Source organism: Brassica napus, chromosome A7, assembly GCF_020379485.1.
Source record: "Brassica napus cultivar Da-Ae chromosome A7, Da-Ae, whole genome shotgun sequence".
Taxonomy (NCBI): domain Eukaryota; kingdom Viridiplantae; phylum Streptophyta; class Magnoliopsida; order Brassicales; family Brassicaceae; genus Brassica; species Brassica napus.
This window is the reverse complement of record NC_063440.1, coordinates 748,050-773,277: the sequence shown is the minus strand read 5'-3', so window position 1 is coordinate 773,277 and position 25,228 is coordinate 748,050. Positions and strand designations below refer to the sequence as shown.

General features: G+C 35.9%; 7 protein-coding genes across 10 annotated transcripts; 5 read left to right on the top strand and 2 right to left on the bottom strand.

Moving 5' to 3' along the window:
* The first annotated feature begins 1,023 nt into the window (after positions 1-1,023).
* On the top strand, positions 1,024-5,822 carry LOC125576647 (K(+) efflux antiporter 4-like). The gene is made up of 20 exons (XM_048737154.1): positions 1,024-1,515; positions 1,822-1,865; positions 1,994-2,058; positions 2,176-2,239; positions 2,358-2,419; positions 2,527-2,602; positions 2,760-2,834; positions 2,980-3,051; positions 3,147-3,230; positions 3,353-3,421; positions 3,587-3,664; positions 3,828-3,916; positions 3,986-4,082; positions 4,162-4,215; positions 4,316-4,411; positions 4,584-4,772; positions 4,858-4,935; positions 5,069-5,113; positions 5,189-5,278; positions 5,376-5,822. The coding sequence occupies exons 1-20, from the start codon at positions 1,263-1,265 to the stop codon at positions 5,457-5,459; spliced, it is 1,764 nt and encodes a 587-aa protein (XP_048593111.1). The 5' UTR covers positions 1,024-1,262; the 3' UTR covers positions 5,460-5,822.
* A 2,011-nt stretch (positions 5,823-7,833) lies between these two features.
* Positions 7,834-9,946, bottom strand: LOC125576648 (probable protein arginine N-methyltransferase 1.2). Its single transcript, XM_048737155.1, has 9 exons — positions 9,692-9,946; positions 9,586-9,596; positions 9,352-9,507; positions 9,201-9,264; positions 8,978-9,120; positions 8,799-8,886; positions 8,588-8,703; positions 8,350-8,500; positions 7,834-8,215 (listed from the first exon to the last, which is right to left on the bottom strand). The coding sequence occupies exons 1-9, from the start codon at positions 9,846-9,848 to the stop codon at positions 8,010-8,012; spliced, it is 1,092 nt and encodes a 363-aa protein (XP_048593112.1). The 5' UTR covers positions 9,849-9,946; the 3' UTR covers positions 7,834-8,009.
* A 91-nt stretch (positions 9,947-10,037) lies between these two features.
* LOC125576649 (phospholipase A2-beta-like) lies at positions 10,038-11,671 on the top strand. 2 transcript variants are annotated; one of them, XM_048737157.1, is made up of 4 exons: positions 10,038-10,346; positions 10,509-10,545; positions 10,613-10,732; positions 11,230-11,671. In XM_048737157.1, exons 1-4 carry the CDS (start codon positions 10,266-10,268, stop codon positions 11,427-11,429), a joined length of 438 nt encoding a protein of 145 aa, XP_048593114.1. In that variant the 5' UTR covers positions 10,038-10,265; the 3' UTR covers positions 11,430-11,671. The 2 variants fall into 2 exon arrangements, with proteins under 2 accessions (XP_048593114.1, XP_048593113.1); XM_048737156.1 differs by having other exon boundaries at positions 10,093-10,346; positions 10,509-10,732.
* A 4,374-nt stretch (positions 11,672-16,045) lies between these two features.
* On the top strand, positions 16,046-19,824 carry LOC125576644. The gene is made up of 7 exons (XM_048737148.1): positions 16,046-16,288; positions 16,448-16,580; positions 16,708-16,811; positions 16,886-17,057; positions 17,140-17,274; positions 17,369-17,600; positions 17,679-19,824. Exons 1-7 carry the CDS (start codon positions 16,248-16,250, stop codon positions 19,613-19,615), a joined length of 2,754 nt encoding a protein of 917 aa, XP_048593105.1. The 5' UTR covers positions 16,046-16,247; the 3' UTR covers positions 19,616-19,824.
* A 67-nt stretch (positions 19,825-19,891) lies between these two features.
* LOC125576646 (40S ribosomal protein S15a-2) lies at positions 19,892-21,060 on the bottom strand. Its single transcript, XM_048737153.1, has 3 exons — positions 20,830-21,060; positions 20,186-20,346; positions 19,892-20,112 (listed from the first exon to the last, which is right to left on the bottom strand). Exons 1-3 carry the CDS (start codon positions 20,957-20,959, stop codon positions 20,014-20,016), a joined length of 390 nt encoding a protein of 129 aa, XP_048593110.1. The 5' UTR covers positions 20,960-21,060; the 3' UTR covers positions 19,892-20,013.
* A 99-nt stretch (positions 21,061-21,159) lies between these two features.
* On the top strand, positions 21,160-22,560 carry LOC106376199 (60S ribosomal protein L28-1-like). Of its 2 annotated transcripts, none has more exons than XM_048737151.1 (4): positions 21,160-21,236; positions 21,342-21,499; positions 21,736-21,899; positions 22,267-22,560. In XM_048737151.1, exons 2-4 carry the CDS (start codon positions 21,352-21,354, stop codon positions 22,384-22,386), a joined length of 432 nt encoding a protein of 143 aa, XP_048593108.1. In that variant the 5' UTR covers positions 21,160-21,236; positions 21,342-21,351; the 3' UTR covers positions 22,387-22,560. The 2 variants fall into 2 exon arrangements, with proteins under 2 accessions (XP_048593108.1, XP_048593109.1); XM_048737152.1 differs by having other exon boundaries at positions 21,167-21,206.
* Positions 22,561-22,792: 232 nt separating this feature from the next.
* LOC125576645 lies at positions 22,793-24,172 on the top strand. Of its 2 annotated transcripts, XM_048737150.1 has the most exons (3): positions 22,793-23,405; positions 23,612-23,706; positions 23,790-24,172. In XM_048737150.1, the coding sequence occupies exons 1-3, from the start codon at positions 23,018-23,020 to the stop codon at positions 23,793-23,795; spliced, it is 489 nt and encodes a 162-aa protein (XP_048593107.1). In that variant the 5' UTR covers positions 22,793-23,017; the 3' UTR covers positions 23,796-24,172. The 2 variants fall into 2 exon arrangements, with proteins under 2 accessions (XP_048593107.1, XP_048593106.1); XM_048737149.1 differs by having other exon boundaries at positions 23,612-24,172.
* The last annotated feature ends 1,056 nt before the right edge of the window (positions 24,173-25,228 follow it).

Genomic DNA, 25,228 nt, shown 5'->3' with positions numbered 1-25,228 from the left:
AAATATGTATCTATTTTATAACAATACATGAAAATCTATTTGTTACATAAGTTAAATTTGTGTTAATAACTATTATAATTTTATAGTAATAAAAAACCTTAATTTGTAAAACACTTGAACTATAACTAAATAACAATACATCGCAATTCACATTTTATTTTCTAAGTCTTTTTTTTTATCTTTTTGATTTATTTTAGTCTTCACTAAATTAATATGAAGATTATAAGTTTGATAGACAATAATTAATGGAAAATTTTCAATTGAAAATGCATGATTTTAATGAACACTAAATATGGAAGAGTGGAAAAACTTTTATTTCATGTTTCTGTTTTGTTTCATATTTTTATTTTCAAAATTTCAAGCTTTGATTTTAGTTATAGATTTGATTATTTTATTTGATGGTAGAAGTATTTTTACTTTTTTGTTCATTTATTTGAACATGTAATATATTTTTAATAAATGACTGTGTTGACAATATGACTCTAAAATTCATATAATATGATCTCAAACAAAATAATTATGTTTTTTGGTATAAAACCGAATAAACCGAAAACCGACGGTATATAAACCGAACCGAACCGAAGTAAATATGGATTTAGAATGGTAGTTATATTTTACTAACCGAAATACCGAAAACCGAAAAAAAACCGAACCGAAACCGAACCGATATCCGGATTGAACACCCCTACTCTCTCTGTTCCCAAAAGTAAGATTTTTTAGAGTATGGACGCTTATTAATAATTTAATAAATATTTATAATTTAATTTATCTTTTACTTTATTATACACTTTTCAATAACTTTCCACCAATGAAATTTAATTAATTCAAATATTCTCAATTAATGTTTTTCAAAAGTATAAAAAATACCTTAACAATATAGAAAATCTATCTTTGTGGAACAAGAAAAAATTCTAAAAAAATCTTAACTTGGAGTATTGAATGAGATATCATTTATTTATTAAAATAAAATGAAAATTTGCTGGTTTCTTCACCAAAATTAAGCTATTTAGTACAAGCAAAAAAAAAAAAAAACGATAACAGTTGAATATAATTTACACGTATTTAATGTGCATATTCAGCAAATGTTACCCTTTTTACTTTAATAGTATTAATTAATTTTCCTTCGATCTGTTTTCTTTCTCGCTCTCTAACCACCAGAAAGAGAGAGAAGAAGAAGAAGAAGGAAGCAGAATCTATCTTTCACAATCACTCTCTCTCTCTCTATTTCTTAATCGCTCCGCCGCGCCACCACCGTCACTGAGATGCGGCGGTGTAAAATCGGCGAATTCATCTCCGTGGAAACGATGAGGTTTCTGGCGTTTCTCCTGATCTGTAGTTTCCATCTTGCCTTCTCCGCCGAGTCCGATATCGGGACTGAGTCAGTTGCCACACGCGAGATCAACGGAAACGCCGCCGAGTCCAATGCGACGAACGCGAAACCTAAGGAGGACAGTTTCGCCGATATGATCGATAGGGCACTTGAGAAGGAGTTTCCGGAGAATGACCAGAACGATGGTTCGTTTGCTACACTAGGGATTTAGATTTGGTGAAAATTGATTCTACTCCTTAGGGATTTATCATTGATTTTAGCTAATGCTCACATCTGTATATATGCATTGGAGTTTTTAGATTACTCATGGCTTATAGAATTTAATGAATTGCATATTGAGATGATAAAAGTTATTGACCAATGGCATAGTGCTTAAAACTCTTGGATTATATCACTTGGTCTGGTCTCGTCCTAGAGGATATACAAGATGTTATTTGAACTCTTTGAATAAGTGGTTTGTGAATTGCTTTTGTCTTGTTTTGCTTTTGCAGTTCCTGATCCAGGAAGCTTTAATAATAGCGTTGCTGATCAGCAGGTTGGTTAATTGTAATCTTTGTTTTCGCCACTTCATTTGTGGCCTTATTGCTTTTAGACGGTACACTACTCAGTCTTTCTTGTTTTTTTTTTCCTTCTTTTTATTAAACCATTTGTTCTGCTCTTTAGGCTGTTCTGGAAACTGTTGCTCGAGTGAAGCCCAAGAAAAATGAGACCAAGACCAAGGAGGAGAAGTGAGTCTCTTTATAATCATGCTTGCTTTACCCTTTTTGGACTCGATTTGTGAAAGTTGTGGCTGCTATCTAGCTTTGTTTCAGAGGCGGTAATATAATCAGTGCCTTTTATGCTAGATCATTCTTTAATTTGGATAACGAGAATGGCGTAGAAGATACTCCAAGACTGATAGATAGGAAGGTAAGCTTTCATAGTCTTTGAAGAATTGTACTATATATTGGTTAAGAGAGAATGTACACCTGTTATCTACCCGTTTGTGACAACATTCCTGAATTGTGAATTTTCAATTCCAATCCAGGACAACGTTTTTATCATGTCCAATCCAAAGTCCAAGTACCCTGTACTGCAGCTAGATTTAAGGTAAATATAGCATTCGTAAGGAAAGGTCTTTGATCATTTATCATTTGTAAGAATCTACCTAACCGTTTTTTGTTGGGGACGCCTCTCTTAACTGGATATATTTGTAGGCTGATCTCAGATTTGGTCGTCGTCATTGTTTCTGCTACTTGTGGTGGAATTGCATTTGCTTGTGCTGGTCAACCGGTGAGTACACGCTTCCTTTGCAGAGCTTGTAACTTTCAACATTATTCCGTTACCATTTGAGTATTCACCTTTCCAAGAGCTTAGAATTGATTTTGTTGGCCTTTGAATCATCGAACAGTGACGGCCATATTTAATTTCTGTACTACTTACTTGGCAGGTCATTACTGGGTATCTGTTGGCTGGATCTATCATTGGACCGGGTGGGTTAAGCTTTGTTAGTGAAATGGTGCAGGTAGCTTACATCAGCTTTAGCTCTTCAAAGTTCCTCCTTTTTGTCTTCATATTGCATTTCGACGGAAGTTTTCATGATTAAGAGATTGACTGGCTATGTTAATGGTCGACAAGACTTGATATATATATTCTTTTGTGTAGCACAGGTTGAAACAGTAGCTCAGTTTGGTGTAATCTTTCTTCTTTTTGCTTTAGGATTAGAATTTTCTGCAGCAAAGGTTTGCATGTTTCCACCCTCTTACACTTTTCTGGTTTCTTTGTTCTTTTGAAACTTTTGAGATAGTCATTGATTTATTGTACTTTGTGGTCGCAGCTTCGTGTAGTTCGTGCAGTAGCTATTCCAGGAGGTCTTCTTCAAATATTTTTGTTCATGTGCTTGAGTGGGATAACAGCCTCGGTATGTTCTAGTTTGTAAATAGTAATAGCAATTGAGTGAGAATGAGTTATTAGGCTTATTGTGTATAAATCATGAAAAGGAATGCATTGGGTTGACTTGGCTGCTTCTTCATTGCATTGCAGTTATGCGGTGGTAAACTAACAGAAGGAATATTCGTAGGTGCTTTTCTTTCGATGTCGTCAACAGCGGTGGTATATTCTAATATCACTTTTGTAATTCTAAACTGTTATAATTTACTCTGTGTGCTCTCACTGTATTAAATCCTTTCTTTTGTTGTACCAGTTATGTTTCCCTAAGTTTCTCTTTAGGGGTGATCCTCATATGTTATTGTTACCTTGCCATGATTCTTGTATCAGGTATTGAAATTTTTAATGGAAAAAAATAGCATAAGTGCTCTACATGGCCAGATAACCGTTGGAACACTTATCCTTCAGGTATCCACTTAGTCACTCTCCAAACAATAGCATAGTAGTGTGATTCTTACAGGCTACTGTTTCCGCTTAGCCTTTTGTATGCAACTGGATTTCATCAGTTAATACGTTGTATGCGACAGTTTCTTTAATTAGATTTTTAAAATATGATTTCTTGGATATCTAGGATTGTGCTGTGGGTTTGCTTTTTGCTCTCCTTCCGGTTCTTGGTGGCACATCTGGGGTCCTTCAAGGAATGTTTTCCATGGCTAAATCGTATGTATTCTATTTTCCTGGAAGTTTTTAATACTTCATTTCTTTGATCGTGCGGTAATTTATTTCCAGGCTGGCTATTTTGATTGCGTTTTTGGCTGCTTTGTTTGTACTGTCACGTACCTGGGTACCTTGGTTTCTAAAACTTATGACAAGCCTTTCTTCTCAGGTATACACACATTTTTACTTGCTTCCGTTTTTGGTCTTCAAAATGTTTATCAACTTAAGCGTTCGTCAATCTTTGACAGACTAACGAGCTCTACCAGTTGGCCGCTGTAGCATTTTGTTTGCTTGTTGCTTGGGTCAGTCTGATCCATTTGTTCTTCTTATCTATTGGCCGTTTGCACATGTGCTATCTCAAATTTTCAGTTCATAAACTCAGTATTGTTTTGGTTTCTTCAGTGTAGTGACAAGCTCGGTCTAAGTCTTGAGCTGGGTTCCTTTGCGGCAGGAGTGATGATCTCAACAACGGATCTCGCCCAGCATACTCTTGAACAAGTAAGAAGTCAATTTTGACTCTTTCGGACTTGTGGATCTTTTCGCATTTTATTTGAACATTCTTATGCCACAAGTGTCTTTTGTGCTATATATCTGTTGGTGACTTTATGAAATGCATTTCTCTTTTTTGCCACATAGAGCTCTTCGTATCATTCCTGTGCTTCCCTTTCAGGTAGAACCAATCCGCAATTTTTTTGCAGCGCTGTTCCTTGCTAGTATTGGAATGTTGATACATATGCACTTCTTGTGGAACCATGTTGATATTCTGGTAGCAGCTGTGTTACTGGTGATAGTGATAAAGACCGTGGTCGTTGCAATCGTTGTTAAGGTCTTTGGATACAATAACAAAACTGCAGTACTTGTAAGAAGTGAACCCTTCCTTTTTGCTTTCACATTGCTCCAAACCTTACTCGTAGTGAGAGCCCTTACAGTTTTCTTGTCTATAGGTTGGAATGTCGCTTGCGCAGATTGGGGAATTTGCTTTTGTTCTGCTAAGTCGAGCATCTAATCTTCACCTTATTGAGGTAAGCAATCAAATGAAACTGTGTTGTGCAACTACGGTTATATCTTCCCGACTGTGTGGTACCCATAATAGGTTGCTCATAATTTTGCTTTTGGTGGAGTGATAACGGTGAAGGGTTTTGTGTTTATTCGCAGAGCAAACTGTACCTCCTGCTTCTGGGAACAACTGCTCTAAGCCTGGTATGGTTCACATCCACACCATTTCAGTTATAGAACGAATATTTTGACATGTACATTAAAGTGAATATGTTGCAGGTAACGACACCATTTCTATTCAAGTTGATACCGGCCGTTGTACATTTAGGAGTGCTCTTACGGTGGTTCTCTCCCGATAGCTCAACTGAGGTAAATCAAAAACATATATGTCGTCCTGTTTCTCTCTGCACACCTTTGGCACAAACTCAGCTTTTTGATTGTCTTTTCTCTTCATCTGTATCATCAGATTGGTTTCAAAGGAGGTTTGTATCGTTCAGAGAGTGCAAAGCTTATATCACAAATGATCCAAGGTTCTCTTCACGATTCTTGATGTTGATTTCCGTAGTTGACACGACAACATCAAAAAGCCACATTTGATCTCAAGCTAGGGAAAGGCGATGAATGGGGAGCCGTCGATTGTGTTCCGGATGTATAGATGTTTCTGAGAGATCAAGCCGAAGAGGAAACCGTATAAAATCTCTTACACGAAGATAACCACTACACAGACTTGTAACTTTGCTTCATTAAGTTTTGAAACAATCTTCAACGTATTGTAATGATACCAACCTATAAAACTAAAATCTCTTACATAAAGTGCTTTCTTGAGTTAATAGACTATAGAGTACAACAACAAATACAATGTAATCAAACAATATGAAAGAGAGAAAAAATATGAATCAATGTTTCTTTAACATTTCGTAGGAACCTTAGTTTATATTGGCTTTAACTTCAGACCAAGACTCTGTGGAGACAGAAGCTCACCCGACGGGGACTAAGTGGACTCCAAGGGCGATCACTAACCCGACCAGGCCGGTACAGTCCAAACCCCACGAAAAAGAATGCCATTGGTATCAGCATTGCATGTGGTTGCTCCTCTGTCACCATTGAGCAAAGCATGTTCCAAGAATCTAAAGAGCTTTTCGTTACACTAAACCCGGATACCTCAACCAAGGCGCTGTATTTTCTGTCTAGTGCAGCCACCATGCGAAACGTTTCAGAGTGGAAAGGAGATTAGTGTACGGCATTTCAAACTCCTCAAGCCGTCGGTTATGTCATGTCTCCTGTTGATTGCTTCCAGAAGCAGCCTAAGGCTAATAACATGTCTTTCACCAAGCAGATGAATACACACATCATATGATACACGAGCTTCCTGTCGTTGTCAGAAAACAATATCAAATCCATTGAGTATAGGCAGGGTTTCTTCAAGGAATCACAAGAAAGATTACCTTACTGAAGTACCTCTGCAAGAAATGATCTTTTAACAGTCCAGACATGCCATTATAGTACAACAAGTTTGACACTAGCTGCAGAGACAGTATTTACATCATGTTCTATATTCGTCTGGGTGCGTTTTCCATTTTGTAGAGTCCTATAAACTAACCTTATAATAAGCCCATTCAGACCATGAGGGTGCTTTGCGTTGAGGCGATATAAGAATCAGACCCAAAACTCGATCTTTATGTTTAATCTGCAAAACCATAAAACAACCACTAATAAGTAACAATAAATTTTATGATGTTCTATGAATTGCAGCTCAATGAGTGAATACAGAAAATAAGGAAAAATTGACGTGATTGCTACAGGTAGGAGAAACAATAGTGCTTGAATCTTTTTTTCTCTCCAAGTCTATAATTGTAAAACTAAACACAACCAGTACTATGTTTTACTCTCACTTCCACGTCTCTATTTTTTTTTAGCTGGCAAGAACTTACCATTTAGGGGATTGACTGCACAGATTGATCCATCCTTTTCCAATCTTACATCAATAAACAAACAATATATATTCTTGTGCCACAAGGTTAAATACACTTGTATTGATTAAAAGCCTAATAATAACTTTCATTAGAACAATGATACAAAGTTTTTATTAATGAACATATATGCCTTGTCACTTTTCAAAGTAGCAAGCATCGAGACTTACACACATAGCAAACTGGTCTACAAATTGAGGTCGACAAGGACTTGATATATATGTTTGGTCTGATTTTTCTCCTTTTTGCTTTAGGATAAGAATTTTCTGCAGCAAAGGTTTACATGTTTCCACCCTCTTACATTTTTTTGGTTTCTTTGTTCGTTTGAAACTTTTCAGACAGTTATTGACTTATTCATTGTGGTCGCAGCTTCGTGTAGTTTGTGGTCGCATAGTTTTGTTCATGTGCTTGAGTGGGATAATAACAGCCTCGGTATGTTCTAGTTTCTAAATAGTGATAGCAATTGAGTATGAGTTATTAGGATTTTGTTTACGATTCATGAAAGTTGCTCAAAAAAGAAGTTCATGCATGATTCATCAAAAAGAAAGCATTCGGTTGACTTAGTTGTTTCCTCATTGCAGTTATGCGGTGGTAAACTAACAGAAGGAATATTTGTAGGTGCTTTTCTTTCGATATCGTCAACAGCGGTGGTATATTCTAATATAATTTTTGTATTAAATCCTCTCTTTTGTTGTACAAGTTATGTTTCCCTAAGTTTCTCTTCAGGCTTGAGCCTCATATGTTATTATTACCTTGCCATGATTCTTGTACCAGGTCTTGAAATTTTTAATAGCCGTTGGAACACTTATCCTTCAGGTATCTACTTAGAGTCACTCTCCAAACTCTAGTATAGTAGTATGGTTTTTACAGGCTACTGTTTCCGCTTGCTCTTTTTATGCAACTGGATTTCTGAACAGAGAGGGTGTTGTTCCCAGGAAAACAGAGAGAGAGAGAGAGTCAGAGATATGCTTTTAATAGAACCACGGGGGTAAATTTATGTTTTCTTGTTCTGAAACATTGCAAAAATGGAAACTTGAAACATTACAAATGAGCACTGCTTTCTCAGCCTCAACATGATAAAATGAGACTTGTGGGAGATTGGCTCTATTGCTTCCCTTTAGAGACAGCTTTCACCGCATTTTGTACAGTTGGGTCCTTGAGATCTTGCAGTGCTGGCCATTCAAAGAATAGCTGAGCTTTATGTCGACATCTCTGGGATTCTTCTTGTTAGGTGCAATGGTCATGCTTCCTGTGATCATTTCACCCTCGCATACTGTTAACACATCATCAAGGTACAGCACTGTCTGCTTCCAGTGTGTAGCCCTAGATTTTGGTCCTGCATTGCATATTGTGATTATTGTCTCATAGAGTTCCAAACATCGACAAATAAGTTATTGCATCATATACATTTTTGTCTGTTGTTTCGGAATATCATATAAACAGAAAATTTCGCAGGAAAAAGTGTGTTACCTGTTGAGAAACCAATCATCTTGTGGCACATGGTGAATGACACATCAAAGTAGGCTACAAGGGCATGTATATGATCATTCCGTTTTGCCACAAGCATAAATGGGGATGTAAAGGAAGCATCTTCAGAAGCCATCTTAGAGATATCCATTGTCTTTAGAAAAAAAAAAAATTTGTATTAGAAAAAATTAACTAAAAAGAGAGCTATCAATAAGTACTCAAGTATAAATCTTTACTTTACCTTGAGTAGCTTGCTATCAGTCACGATCTGGTTGCCATCAACTGTGTCAACAAGAGGTTCCGTGATTGCTCTTCTCTTGATGCATGACATGTCAAACCCATACACGTCGTTCCAAACTGTTTAGGAGAAACAAGTAAAAGTCTGTAAACTAAAGGAAACGTATAGAATACTAGGAAAAAGTGACAAAGGTCTCTTTACTTCACAAACTCACATTCAACTTTGTCTTCTTTGTAATGAGCATCCTCTATGGCAGTAAGATAGAGAGAAGCTTTATCTGGTAGAACAATTCCACCATCAACCTAACAACAACCAAAAAGAAGCCAAAAGCATAAAGAAGAAGTGTTCAAAACTATAATGAAGCCATCAAAGGAGAAATCACTTTTAACTTACAAGCCATTTATTGCGGGCATACAAGACGGTGTCAAGCATGTTTTCATAAACAAGAAAGTAACCCATCCACTCAGAGATAATCACATCCACTTTAGGAACCGGAAGCTCGATTTCCTCAATCTTCCCTTTCAAAACCGTTATAACTGCCCCCAGAAAAGAACCAAACAGTTGTTAGTAACAAAGTTATTAATGAACACTTTAAACATTTGTATCAGATTATTACCATCAGAAAACCCATTTGACTTGACGATCTCCTTGGCAGTGTCAGCCATTTGAGAACATTCAACCTATTCAAAGAATCATTTGTGTCAATCAAATGAATCCAAAAGCCAAATGTGACAAGAGGAGGAGAAGATAGTGTATTATATACATACAGCGTATACGTGAGCAGCTCCTGCTTTAGCACAGAAGAGAGACAAGATCCCTGTGCCAGCTCCGACATCAAGAACGATTTTGTCCTTGACAAGAAACTTGTTCTTGTAAATAACATCACGGTAGCTCTTTGTCCTCACTACATCCTTCAACATTTCCTGATAAATAAGACAAACAAACACCATCAAGATCATACAGAACAGAGGGTTTCCGACTCAAACTGCAAAGACACTTACTTCATGAATACCTGCAAAACCCAAATCAATTTGAAACAGAGTTAGCACTTTTCGGAGATGAAGAAAACAATGAGAGAAGCTTCAAAGATGAAAGTTTTTTTATTACCGAAATGGGAGTAAGAATCGAAGTAGTAATCGGCGCTGGTTATGTCATCAGCGACATCGGCATCGCACATTGTTTCATCGGCGTCTTCAAAGGGTAACTTCGTGTTCTGATTTTGATCAGAGCCTTGCTCGTTGTGGTTGTTCTTGGTACCAGCCATTGCACAGAGAGAGAGAGAGAGAGAGAGAGGATTAGGGTTTTGGAGACGAGATTTGAATCGGAAAGGGCAGCCTAGGGTTTTAGGGAGACAACGTTTATGTTCACGGTTATTTAACCGTCGGTTTGATTTTATTGAAAGCCAAACCGGTTTGGTTTATTATACTGATTGAATTATTATACCGATCCGGTTCAGCTAATTTAATTCGTAACGTATTTTATTTGGGTTGACTCGAGAGAATAATTTTTAAAAACAATTTTTATTTGGTATGAAGCAAAGGAAGGAGCGGCGAGAAAGGAGGAGAAAGACCAATGAGATCGAAACCTTAGCGAAGAAGACAAAAGGACCATAAACATCAAATCCAGAAGCTTCTTCCTACTTACCTAGCGCAATAGAGAGAAAGAGAGAGAGTCAGAGACGATGATGGTTCGTTCTGCTTCGACGCGTTTCGCGGGAGCTTTCTTCCTTGTCATCTTCCTCGTCGATGTCGTTCGCTGCGAGGTTTGACCTTTCTTTCCTTTAAACGAATATGAGTTTCCATAATTAGACAAAAGCAATCGCATTGTCGTAGAATCAGCTTATGAAAATTATAATTGGAATCCGAAAGCTCAGATTCCACAAAGATTTGGTCATTCAGTTCACTAATGAATCAAATTGTGACAGGAGTGCACCAGAACCTGCATTGCACAGAATTGTGACAGTAAGTGTGGAGAACCTTTTCTTTTTCCGTTTTAGCTTCTCACTTGCGTATATTCGTCTGTTTACAGCACTTTCTATACGATATGGGAAGTATTGTGGGATCGGACACTCTGGATGCCCTGGTGAGGAGCCTTGTGATGATCTTGATGCTTGTTGTATGGTCCATGACAGTTGCGTTGGGGCCAAAGGTAAATAACCATTCAAGAATGCAGATCCCTTAACGATTTGATCATTCAAGAATACAAATCATAAGGTTCACTACACTTCTTATAGTTTTTGTTGAATTGTGAGGAAGATTTATATGCACATTATATCCTTGGCATTATAAACTGAAATTAACATCTGTAGCTACAGATTCAGTATACAAGTAAAAATAGACCTTGGGTTTTATCTGACCTGTTCGATCTGTCTCAACAAATGGCTTAATAGTGCAGAGTGCTAGGATAAGGTTCAGGTGATCTTAAGTGACTCTACTGCTCTACGAATTTTTTTTATCGTTCCTTGATGCTTTCTTCATCTGATGATACTGTGTTTAGTTTAGTGGTCTCAGTTTAGTGATCTAAAGCATACTAATGTTCATTCTTCTTATGCTATAGTTTTAACGAATTGCAAATGCTAAGTCTTTGGTCTTGGGTTGTCACTTGGCATGCTTATGCTTTTGTTATTTGTTTCCCCATTTTGGCAGGTATGACTAACATAAGCTGCCATAAGAAGTTCCAGAAATGCGTAAACAGGCTTAGCAAATCGATAAAACAATCCAAAAACAAAAAGGTTGGATTTTCAAAACAGTGCCCTTACTCGGTAGTCATACCAACGGTGAATCAAGGAATGGATATCGGCATTATGTTCAGTCAACTAGGCAATGATATGAGAACAGAGCTCTGAGTTTTAGAAGGCATCACATTGGTCATTGGTAGTTTTAGAAGACTCTTTGGTGGTGGTGGTGATGATAACTGGTAACTATTTCCACTGCAAGTCTCAATTCAAGTTCCACTGAATGATTTTCAGATGTTATTCTTGTATACTATAAGGCACTATGTGATTTGCTAGTTTTGGTCAGAAAGTCTCTTTCTATTCTTATTTTCAAATTATGAATTTTGATCCAGCTGATACCAACATTTCTCAAAGCATTGTCTCATCCTTTCACTAATATAGATCTTGCCATCGCTTCTTATATCCTCTCTAAACCGTAAAGCTCATCGCCTCTAGCTTTTTTTCAGATCTCAATTTGTTTTTCTTTGATTCGTCTTGAATTGATGGATTGTACACGCTTCAGATTTGATATTAGTTCTTGTCTAAGAAGCGTAGTCAATCTCTCTTGGCCGCCATAAATAGTTCTAGAAATTTTTAATACATACAAATTCTCATCAAAGTCCATGCAAACATTGATTACATCAATTGTCCCACATGCTATTAGTATCAACACCCAGTACATCCTGTTAGCTAAATAATATGATTAATCTCCACAATTTTGTATAAAATTAACAAAATTACATAGAATTAATATATTGTGTTGTGTTTAACCAGATTAGCCATTAGTTTAACTCGATTAAAACCTGAACATGACCATTAATTCTAACTCAAGAACATGTTTATGTTAGGATTAAAGGTCGGATTTAAACTTTAATCTAACTAAAACTATTGGGAAATATTTTAAGTAATTTATGTTAATTATTAAAATTTGCTTAATTTGATAAAAATTGAGGTAAATTGATCAAATTTTTAGTCTATAAAAACGATTAAAAAATTAACAAGTACCTGAGTGTATTGGGTGTTGATGTCAATAGTTTTGTCTACAAGTTAGAACTTCAACCATGACATGTGTGATTTCCTGACCTAACGGTTTCAAGCGTGACATGTTGACATTCCTAACCTCACGGTGTTGTAGATACATCAATATGATTTATCTGGTTTAAAAAACTAAGGTATGCAATTTTTTTTAAAGAGTGAATGTGCGAGATATATGATGTGAATGCATCTCCAGATCAGAACTGCTCAATATTGAAATATGAGCTAACCTTTCCTTCTAAGATTGTGTATTTCGGTTTTGGTTTTCGGTTCAGTTTTTTTTTCGGTTTTAGAGATCTGAAATCCGTGCAGATATTTATGATATTCGGTTTACTTTTAGTTTGTTTTTGGTTTTCAGTTCAGTCTGGGTAACAATGTTGAAAAAACGCTAACATCCGAAAAAATTTTGGGTTCAATTCGGTTCCAATTTGTTTAGGTAAAGTTTTCAAATAATTCGGGGTTTTAGAAGAAATTTTTTTGGTAATTTAAATTTTTAGAATAAAATATCGGATAGTCTGAAATATTTCGGATATAAAAACCATTTTGATAATTCATTTTTGTGGTAATTCAGTTGCAAATAGTATCTTTAGGATATTTGTTATTTGAAAACTAAATATAATTAATATTTTAAAATATATAAACTATATTTTTAAATTGTGGTGGTTTTCGTTCCGATTCAGTTTTGGTTTTCGATTTGGGCTCAGTTTTTTTTAGCTATAGAGATATATAATCCATTTGAATATCTAATAAACTCTGTTCATTTTTTATATAGGATTTTGGTTCGGTACAAGTTCCGGTATAAATGTGCCGAGGCCTGTTTCCTACCCAAAAAAGCTAATCACTACTATATGAAAGCTACTCATTTTGAGGCTTCTTAGGAGTGCCACATAGGACAAAATATTCTCCACCAATCATACTGTCACGTCATCGCGAATGTTTAGATGATGGGTCTCGAACCAACCAAACCCATCAAAATAGTAAGCCCATTGTATAACTTATAGCTTCCTTTTCTTTAGCCTACTCGCCTCAGACGTCTCCAGCGACTCCAAATCTATTCGTCTACCCAACTTCACCGGTGTAACTCCTACGACTACAACAATGGCACTTCAACGCTCCATTATAAGTTATAACTCATCAAGTGAAGACTCTTTGTACCTCTCCACATCCCTCCTCTCAATCTCTTGCCCAGTTCCTTAAATTTGATTTGTCACAAAAAGTCAGTGCATCAGATAGTTTTCGAAATTCAAATAATACTAGGTGTTTTTCTGCACCATGTGCAATGATAAATTTTTTAAAAGTTAAATTATATTTAATAAATTTTATTTTAAATATAATTTAACTTTTAAAAAATTTATTAATATTATATATTTTATTATTTTTGACTAATATTTAATATAAAATTGATTATTTTTGAGACTATAATGTTTGCTATTGTGATCAACACCTTTTTAGAGTACTCTGTTTGTATTTTTTTTTATTAGTCATTTTCCTGTTCTTTTTTTCTTTTTGGTAAAATGATTTAAAAAAACTGAAGCTAAAATTAATCTTTTTGTTCTTGATCATTCACGTTATCTTCAAAGTCAATAACATGGCCAACGTAAATGATCGACGTTGAGATTTCAGCTTTTTCTGATTTTTACTATTCTAATGTTTCATTATAATTTGAATATTCTCTTTGTTTTATAATATAATGGTTTAAAAGTATTTTTTTGTTTCACTATATAAATTGTTTTTGTATTTCAATGTAACTTTATATTTATTGGATATTGTGTGGCCAATTAAATTATGTAAATTACTGTGTAATTGATTAAATTTATATATTAAATGACAGTTTTCTAAAGTAATAACTTTTAAATATTACAGATTTTAATTAAAATTGATTACATTTTGAAAAAGATAGAGTAATCTATAAACTAACTCTATATAGATATGAGGAGAAAATTGTAAAATGGTCTCATCTTGAATTTCTCTCATTCTGTGCGTTCTTAATTGGGAAGAGATAATCAACATCTAATTTTATGTTACTCTCAGTATATTAGAAATGGTCGAACCGTAAACCAATTAAAGATGATGTAAGGAAGACATAAAGATGTATTTCTAGTTATCACAAATATAGAATCAATTGAGAACAACTTAATTATGTCCAGCGTAGGACAACATAGAAGAGTTTCCATACCTTCTAATATTATAATATCTCACTATATTAGTGGTTAAATCAGTTTTCTCTAGCACAAATACTCACTATATTCTTAGAGTTTAAGATTTTCTATCTGATGATATTAGTAGTTTGATCCAAAAAAAGAAGAAACGGTCGAACTGTACATTATAATTGGAGAAAAAAACAAACAAAAATCAACCGAAGACTTTTAAGGTATATGAAACAAAAATTAGAAATATCAATTCTCTGCAATTAAAGAATAATGCAATAAAATTGTAAAAATACAAAATAAAACAAAAAAAATACACAGAAAGAAAAATTTAGTAATGCTGTCAAAAAAAAGATTTAGTAAAATAAAATCATAATATAATTTCCATAATTGATAGTGCTCAGCTACACTAAAAAGTCTAAATTTACAACATACAAAGTTTTATTTACATATTGAAACCTATTATCTAATTAAAATGATTCTAAAAAAGTGTCAGCACGAAGAGTTAAAAGATATACTATAAAATATAATACATAACGTGAAAAATACATTATCACTAATCACTTAAAAATCATGTAAGTAGTAATAAAAATGAAATGACAATACATTTATTAAAACCATAGAACGACACGCAATAAGGTGTTATTAAATATATAAATTACAAATTAAATATGCTCAATGCAAACACATATAAAAATGAGACACATATTTGGATATATTTAAATTAATAATTTTAAATATATTATATTCTTGATAATTTTAAAATTACTTAAAAAGAAACTAAATTATTAAAAAATAATATACAAATAAAACTAAAGCAATATTTTGTAACGTCAAAATAATAAATGAATAAAAAATAGTATGTTAATAAAATAGATTTTAGATTTTAAAGACTTCTAATTCATGTAATATTACAAAATTCAAAATTTGTTTATTACAATTAATATTTTACATTAGATATATTAAAATAATATTATAGATCGATATTCAATTGTCAGTTTTCAACTATTACACGTAAAAATATATTATCAAGTACGTTTTTTTTTTGAAAAGGAGGTTTTATATTTTAAGTAGGTTATTGGAGTACTTTTTCTTTTCGTAAATTTATTCGAGATAAGATTCCGATTTTATAAACTAAGATAATTTGTGTTCTATACATAATTATATTTTTTTACATAACTCTAAAATCTCAGACTTGATTCTTCATATTTTATTAGTTAATTATGTTACATATAATAGAAATATTTACTTCAAACTAAAAATATAAAAAAATTAAATTTAAAAATTTGTTATATATAATTTAATATAGAAAAATTCATATACAAATAAAAATGATAAATGTAATAAATTTAAATATATTATCTGTGCGTAGCGCGGAGAAATGATCTAGTTCCAGTAAAACCATTTAACATATGAAAAAGGGTTCAATAGGTCCGACTAAAAAACTTTAGTCGAGGAATTGGAACTTTCCGATTCCTTTCTTGATTTATTATAATTTTATTTTATTACACGGTTCTCTCTTGACACGTCGTTGACAAAACATATATTAATGGGATTGTCCAACCCAAGAGCAATATTCTATTCTCATCTTCCTTCTCCCCCCCTCCTCTAAAATCAACATTATACGTTTCTTCTGGGTTTGTCCCCTTCGAAAATTCCAAACCCTAGTTTCGCTCTTCTTTCTTTTCGCCAGATTCGAACCAGACGGTCGAACGAACGGTTTCCGATCTTCCTCTTTTTTGTTTTTTTTTTTGCTAAGCTTCGTTCCATGAAGAAGGTTCTTCATCGAGGCTTTAAGCCTGCTAAATGGTAAAATTCGATTCCTCTTTTTTTTTGAGAATATGTTAAAAACATTACAGATTCTAGCTTTTGTTGTCTAGGATAAAACCTGATGAACTGAGTCTTTGGATGTTACTGTTTCATCCCTTCTTATGTTGTTTTTATTTTTATTTTTTAATGTGTGTGTAGTAAAACAGCTTTACAAATGGCGAATTCACGCCTGAAGATACTCAAGAACAAAAAGGAGATTCAGATCAAACAGCTGAGGCGAGAGTTAGCTCAATTGCTCGAAGCTGGGAATACCCCTACCGCTAGAATTCGTGTAAGAACAATTTTAATCTTTGATTCAATCATGTTTTGTATTGATCACATTGTGAATGTGTTTGGTTGTCACTCATGTTGTTTGTTGATGAGATTGTGAATGTGGTTTTTGTTTCTCCCTATCTCAGGTGGAACATGTCGTGAGGGAAGAGAAGACAGTGGCTGCTTATGAACTCATTGGGATCTACTGCGAACTTATTGTTGTTCGTTTGGGTGTTATCGAGTCTCAAAAGTAAGCAAAACTGTGTTCCTTTGTTTTGTTGTTCTGTGTATAATGTACTGATCGTTTGTGATATTTACTTACAGAAACTGCCCCATTGATCTGAAAGAAGCGGTTGCCAGCGTCTTATTCGCTTCCCAGAGGTTATCAGATGTCCCTGAGCTCTCAGAGATCGTTAAGCAATTCACTACCAAGTACGGGAAGGATTTTGCTACCTCTGCTATTGAGCTGCGTCCAGATTCTGGTGTCAGTCGCTTGGTAAGTGGTTGCATCCTGTTCCTATGTTGATTTTGTATTATTTAGAAGCGTTTCTTGATTATGATCTTGTTTATGTTTCTAGCTGGTGGATAAATTATCTGTCAAAGCCCCTGATGGTCCAACAAAGGTCAAGATTTTGACGGAGATAGCTGAGGAGCATAATGTTGTTTGGGAGGCACAGTCTTTTGTTGAACCGGATCCAAGAGACAAGTTTTTGGTAAGTAATAACAATAACATGTCTGTAGTGTTAATGCATGATTGTTTTCATCTATCTGTTAACAATAACAATGACCTTTTACTTGTGTGTTTAGAGTGGAGCAAGCTCGTTTCAGTCAGCGAGTAGTGTAAACGTTGTGGATTCCTCTAGAATCCCAAACAAGGAACAATATTCAAGCGTTCAAGCTCCAGCACCTGTTAATGTTCAACATGGAGCAAGCGAAAGGAACTCTTATTATGCAAGTGATGGAAGATCTTCAAGCCGTAGCGACAATGTTACTTCTGGGACGGCTGATGACTATCATCATCCAAATGCACGACCTTCTCGTAAGTAGTTTCCTTCCTGCTGTTTCTGTTTATGTTTCTTGATGTGAATCATTCAAAGAAGTTTGTTTTGTTTGACAGGGTCTAGGCCTGATGAAGGAGAATGTAGAAATCCCAATCATGGCGAAAGTAAGCAAAGGTGGGAAACAGAGTTTGTTGATTCTACAGATGCTGCACGTGCTGCTGCTGAAGCCGCTGAGAGAGCAAGTTTCGCTGCTAGAGCAGCTGCTGAGCTTTCTAGCAAGGAAAGGATGACGAGGCAGAATTCAACAGAGTCGCATATGTCCTCTGCATCTGTCAATTTCAGAAACGAGCCTTCACATAGACGTGACAGATCGAATGTTTCTGAAGATCATTCATCTCCAAGACACAATGTTAGGATGCAGTATCAAGATATGAACAGAACCCAACAAGATAGATATGGTAGGGGAAAGGAACCTGAGAATCCTCCTGCAGTTCAGCCATCAGAGAGACATTACCTGAATAATAACTCGAGAAAGAGTGGTTCCTTTGGTAGAGAGAAGCAGCCAAGCGAGGATAAGACAGATTTAAATGTTGGTTATTCGGAAGATGTTCAGTTCAAGAAGCAGTCAAGCAGAGCTTCATCACATTCACATTCAAGTAATTATTCTGATGAGCATGTCATTGACTCGGACTATATGAAGTCACCAAAAGCCGTGGAGGAGAATATCTTTGCAACTGAATATGATCGCCAATCTCAGAGCAGCTTTAAAGATAAAGATTTACATGATCATGGACATGATGATGCTGGTACTTTTGATGATTATAGCTCCTTTTTTGATAAACCTAAATTCGATGCTGAAGATGATGAATATGATCATGGAGTGGGATTCTCATTGCTTGGCAGCAAAGCACCTAGCCTTACGCCAACACCAGCTGCTTCCTGGAGCTTTAAAAGTGATCATAGTAAGTCTCATGGAAACCACAGCTCAAGCTCACAAGTCTTCCAAGAGAGCCCATTGTTTGATGATGTCCCTGCAAGTCCTCCTGCTTTTTACCATGAGCCAGATCGCCATGCTAAGTTTGACAACTATGATCCAAATTCAGAAAGTGAAGATGATCAGCCGAGACACAGAGGTAAAGTTGATGAAACGGTGAATCTGACATCTCATCGATCTCAGAAGTTTGAAGTCTCTGATCCTGTGGGACGTGAGTTTTGCCCTGTAGAGACAGATGAACATAAAGATGATTCAAGGACAAGGGAAGAATCAGATTCTGAGGCAGATGCTCTGACTGGTCTGAGTTTTAAACCTTTGGTCGGTGGATTCAGGAACAAAAAGACACTCCCGCCATATAGAATGAGCCTGGCGAGAAACGAGACATCGTCCAAGTCTGGAAAGGAACATAATGGAACTGATGATGCTGGCAAGTCGGTGTCTACTCCTAGAAGTAGCAGGAAAGCAAGCATCAGCGAGAAGAGACCAAGCTCTATACCGCCGCAACCATCTTCTAGTGATGATGATGACTCAGAGATCCAACTTCGTTCAAGAAGACCAGAAACAAAACCTCAAACCTCATATCGTGATTCCCGTTTCAGCCATGATGACCCAGAGGAAGAACTTCCAGGACAAGCTTTTGTCAGAAGTCAAGAGAAGACTCATAAGCCAACAACGAGAGTAAGAGATCAAAATAGATCAAACTTTAAGATCCCAGCTTCAGCCTGGTATGAAGATGATGAAGAAGAAGTCGAAAGAGTCAGTGCCAAGCCAGTTAAAATAACCGGGGTCTCTCTAAGGACTAAGGGGCAAGTGAAAGCTCATGAGAAGCGTTCATTTCCAGTTACACCAACGAGAACCAACCAAGAGTCTCATGACCAGCCATCTCCAAAATCAACTTCAGGACAAAAGACAGTTTCAAGCTCTGTTCCACCAACTGTAAAATCACCAGATCCAGAAACTCCGTCAAGGGAGAGAGCTAGTCATGTTCATCCCAACCTCCCGGATTGTGATGATATCTTTGCAAGGCTTGGCGCTCTTCGTACTCCTAATCGCCGCTGAATATGCCCATCCTCCGTCTGTTGATACATTTACTCTTGTCACAAAGATCACTCTAAACTCATTCCTTACTCTGACTGAAGTTGATTTTCTTACACATTATACAGATTGAAGCAGTGATGTGCTAATACTTGGTTCTTTTCTTCTTTTTTACCTTTTTGGTGTTTACTCTTGACTGATACATTATACAGATTGAAGTATTGGTGTGACTATGCTTGTTTCTTTCTTTTTGCGTATATTACTTTTGGTGTTTATTAGCAGAACAGAAAGCTAAAGATATTATAGAACAATGGAAACATTATCACAACAGATTAAAGTTTTGTTTTATATTTTTGCCATTTTGCTCAAAGTACAAGTGCAAGAAACAAACAAGTAAGCCAGACAAATGATTACGATCTCTTTTAATAGAAGAAACCTAGGACCTGACCACCAACATTCCTCTTGATAGCCTCTTCATGGTCCAAAATGCCATCAGGAGTGGTAACCACAACATAACCCCACTGCAGATAACATAACACAAGGTTAAATTAGTGGTACTGCAAGATAAGCATAATCAAGGGGGAAAAAAGAAACCTGGCGGGTTGGAAGAGTGCGTTCTGTGTACTGCCCAATCTCTTTAGCCTTGACGTCTTGCCTGTAAGTGAGAGCTTTGCAATCATTAACCCTTCCTTGTAGATCAACAGTTATTCTTCCAACTCTGTGCGGATCATGGACTTGATAGTTCTTGATGTAACCTGTAATTTACATAAACATTACACTTTCTGAAAGTAGCAAATAAAAATATTCAATTATTACAAATATTATCTACAGACATGAGCCACAAATCTTGACTTAGGATGCTCAAAACATAAAAGCAAATTGGAACAAGCGTAAATTAGACCATAGACTTGGAAAAGGAGCAGACATGGCTTTTTTCAGACAGTAGATCCAACATAATGAGTTAAAAACATAAACTTTCAATTGACTGCAACTTCACTTCCAAACCAATAACAAAAAAAAAAGATCATCTTTGGACGATGTTACATAGCAATGCTTCAGATATACGATTCGGGATAATTTCAAGGATTAACAAAGAGGTCCCTAAGTTACATGAGAATGAGAGTAATCATAGAGAAACAGAACTAGCTACTTGACGACAATTAAGTGAAGTCAATGTCAGAACCAAGCTGATGAATAGATGGATCTTCAGATCAAAAGCAGAGTGAAAAATGTGAGACCTTTCTCCTTCATGATTCGGAGGAAGGAAGACATAACGGTAGAGACAGGCTTCAACTCCACAGAAGCTTTCCCTCGCTTCTCCGCATTCACGATCGTCCTCAACGCGTCGTTCAGTATCCTCCTCCCCATCTCTCTCTCTCTCACTAACACAAGTTTCTATAGAAGAAATGAATCGAAAGATCTAAAACCCTTACCTTAACTTTGATAGAACAGAACAAATGTTTGCGATTTATGGCATTATCGATATATTTAATGATGATTAGGGGTAATTTAGACTTTTCGTTTAAATTAGGGTTTTATTTTTCGGAGGTGATATATAAATCGTTTTGATCTCGTCATATTACAAAAGCTTCGGCATAATCACCATTAAACCCGAGTCTATACCTCTCTCTCTCTCTCACTCACGGTGAGCGTTTAGATCCTCTCTCTCAATTGTTTAGATCGACACCTGTTCTTGTCTGTAATACTTATTTGTATTTCTATTTGGATTGGTCTGGTGGTGGTTATATAGGTTTTGAAAAATGGCGACAGTACCAGGACAATTGATATGGGAGATCGTTAAGACCAACAACTGTTTCTTGGTCAAACAGTTCGGAAGAGGCAATGCTAAGGTTCAGTTCAGCAAAGAGAAGAACAATCTCTGCAACCTTAACTCCTACAAGCACTCTGGTAAAGATCCAATCATCTTTTGCGTTCTCTTGTTTATCGATTGGATATTTTTGGTATTGGAACTGACCTTGTTGTTTTGTTTAGTGGCTGTCTGAAGTAGAAATGTGTCTACTTTATATTAAAAATATGATTACTACTTATTTACTTAAAAATATATTTCTTTGAAATTTAAAAATAAAACTTTATGTTTTGTGTTTTCAAGCACTAATGTCTCGATCTTTTTGACTTGGGTTCAGGTCTTGCAAACAAGAAGACAGTGACCATCCAGCCAGCTGACAAGGATCAAGGTGTTGTTTTGGCCACCACCAAGACCAAGAAGCAGAACAAGCCTAAGGTCTCTGTCAACAAGTCTATCCTTAAGAAGGAATTCCCCAGGATGTCCAAGGCTGTCGCTAACCAGGTAATTTTGTATCTCTACTCAACTAGTTTCTATGTCTGTAGGTTGCTGTTTCTAGTTATTGGTTATTTACAATTGTTCTTTGTTTTTACTTGTGAGTGGAGAGTTCATGTGTATATGTAATGGTAACATGGCTTGATAGTAGAGGTATTTGGTTATCTTTATCACTCTTATGTGGGATGATGAATATAAGTTATATCATGTTAGGCCTCTTTGTGGGATGAATTTTCACACTATTGATCTCTTCATAATGATTCTATTTATGATAAACTTTTGTCTCATAATAGACATTTAATGATGCCTACTTGTAGTGGCTTTACATGTGTTCATTTTGTCATAATTGGGTTCATTTGTGTGGAAATTGAATCAGGTGGTGGACAACTACTACAGGCCAGACTTGAAGAAATTCGCTCTTGCTAGACTCAGTGTCATCAGCAAAAGCATTAGGGTTGCCAAGTCCGGTGCCAAGCAAAGAAACCGTCAAGCTTAAGCCTTTTTCAAGTACTGAAGACGTTTATTAAGTTGTTTTTTGTTGAACTACCTTAACACTATGCTATGCTTATCCTTTTCAAAAGATGTTAGAACTTTTTTTTATTTATTATGCTTTTGGTTTCTGGTGTGCTTGTGTTGGATCTTTTTTTTTATAAAATCAAGGAGTTGATCATGTGATATATTTATTCTGTTTGACTCTGAACGAAATATCCATGAAGCCTCATTTAGGAGATAACTTCTGTGAGATTAACTGTGGTCTTCTCCTTCACATTCCTTCCACACACGAATAGCATGACAACCTTATAGAACTAGATTACAAGACGAAAAAAGACGAGTGTAAAGATAGGTTTTGATCAACTTTTTATTTGTTTCTTTGTGTGTTTAGCTTCCACCGCAAGAGAGACAATCTTCACGGTTTGTCAAAGAGCAAACCATCCGTGCCATCTTCGTCTCATCGTCTTCTTCTTCTTCTGTTCCTTCAGTTACATCAGTCCAGGGGAATGTCACCTTGGCTGACTAAAATAACTACACTGACACATAAAAGTGTTGGGTCCCACACGTTAGTGACTTAGATTTGGGGTCCCACACGTTTGAAGCCATCATGAAAACAGTTTGAAAGAAAATTCGATATGGAGAAAGCGGTATGTAACCATGGCTTCTTCATGATGGCTCCAAACGTGTGGGACCCCAAATCTAAGTCACTAACTCGACCTATGACCGTTTCAAATTCCTCTTCTGTCAGTGTGACCATCTCTCACCCTCGCACTCTCTCTTTTCTTGTGATCCAAGTTCACGGCATCAACAATGTCTCAAGGGTCGACGAAGAACTCATCTTGCAACAAGTGGGAAGGATGCTGAGAATATCAGATGAGGACGGTCGTGACGTGACCGAGTTCCAACAACTTCATGAGGATGCAAAGAAGTATGGTTTCGGTCGAATTTTCCGCTCGCCCTTTCTCTTTGAAGATATGGTGAAATCCATCTTGTTGTCTAACATTACTTGGGAGAGGACACTAGGTATGGCTTCTAGCCTCTGCATATTGCAATCTAAGCTAGCTGACGGAACCGTTAGTAGTCAAACTAATAAAAAAAGGAAACGAGTAGTCAAAGCAACGAAAGAAACAAGTGGAAATTTTATATCTTTATATATATATATATATTTTTTAATTCTGTTATAAGTTATATATTTCATTGATTAATCTAATCTAATGTTGTGTTTGGAGGTGCATGTAAATGTGGAATGTTCGAAAGAGACGCTAGAGACAGCAGCACAATCCTTTTACGACAGATTCTCTCCATTCCAGTCTTTAGCCTACTGGTTTGCTTCTAGTATTTTGGAATTTTTAAATCATATTCAGTTTCTTTTATATTTATATATATGCTTCTTCTTACACTTTATAGGTTTGATCTAATCCAAAACTACGAAACAAAACTTGGCAAGCTTAGCGAGTTGAGTCAGCTTGACTACAAGAGTGTTAGCGGATGCTCTCACATGAAGCAACTCAAGGCAGACTAGATGAATATCTCTCTCTCTAAAAAAAACTCGTTTTTCTTATTATTTAAGTAGCTTGGGTTCAATTTATTTTATGTTTTATTTTTTTTCTTCTGGATTTTTGGCTTTTTGTGTTCTACATTACAGCTTTGTAACATTTCATTTTCATGACCTGAGAATTAGATATGGGAGAAAGGCTCTGTGAATTAAATATGGGAGAAAAGCTCTCTTATGTGGTGTGTTGTCTCTGTAACGAAACGCTCTGTTACAGAAGATCATATGTTTGTCCCTATTTATGTGTTGTTCTTACGCTTTAGCTGTCCATCGCTTTTAAAGCTAAAACAATCCCAAATACGGTAACTTGACAATCAAATCCTCCCTTTATGTAAAGCCGGTTAGGTATAGAAACAATCTCCAAGCCGTTAATGAAAGCGAGAGTGTGTGGAGACTGAACTCAACCCATGATCCTTCTGCTGGTCCCGTGTCCAGGCTTGGCCAGTGGTGTCGGAGGTGTTGGAGGTAGCGCCGCAATTGATGAGGAAGACATCGGTGGGCTTGCATGCAGCCGTTTCTCCTTCTCCTCCAGTGGTGGAGGCGGAAATAAGAATAGAGATAACAAACAAAATAAAACAGATCACTGGAACTGAAAAAGAACAAAACAAAAAAAAACAATGAAACTCTTGTTTTGGAGAAGATGAGAGATGAGTGTATAATTGAAATCTTGTGTGGTGAGTGAGTAGGTGGGTTCCATCGTTGAGTGAGATACCAATCATATTGAATGATGCTTTACAAGCAAGCGACTCGTTCAATCAACGCGTAAACTGTAGCAACCTGTCATCCTACAATGACCATAGACATCAGTGATCATAGTTACTCTAAAGTAAAACGAATCAGGACATCATCATATACATTAACTACGGTAGATCATTGGGACCATTGTTCACTTACCACGATGACTCACAGAATCGTGACTCTTGGATAAAGAAATTAATCTATGTAAAAATAAATAAACGATGTATACTAAACTTTCTTAGCACGTTACGATGATTTTCCTCACTAATTTGACCATAATTAAATGTTTTTTTTTTGAATTGAATGTTAAATTTAATTCAAAGAAAAATACTTTTTTACAACATTTGCATCCTATTTTTGAGTTTGCATATTTAAAAAGTCTAAAATTTCCTAACAAAGTCTCATCTCCTTGGGAAGCAATTATGGCGCATGATCACTCATCCTAAATCCCTCTTGGCCAGAGTTTTTAAAAGCAGATACTTCCGCAATATTGACCCCCTAAACGCTCCTATTGGATCAAGACCCTCCTACGCATGGAGAAGTATGCATGCGGCTG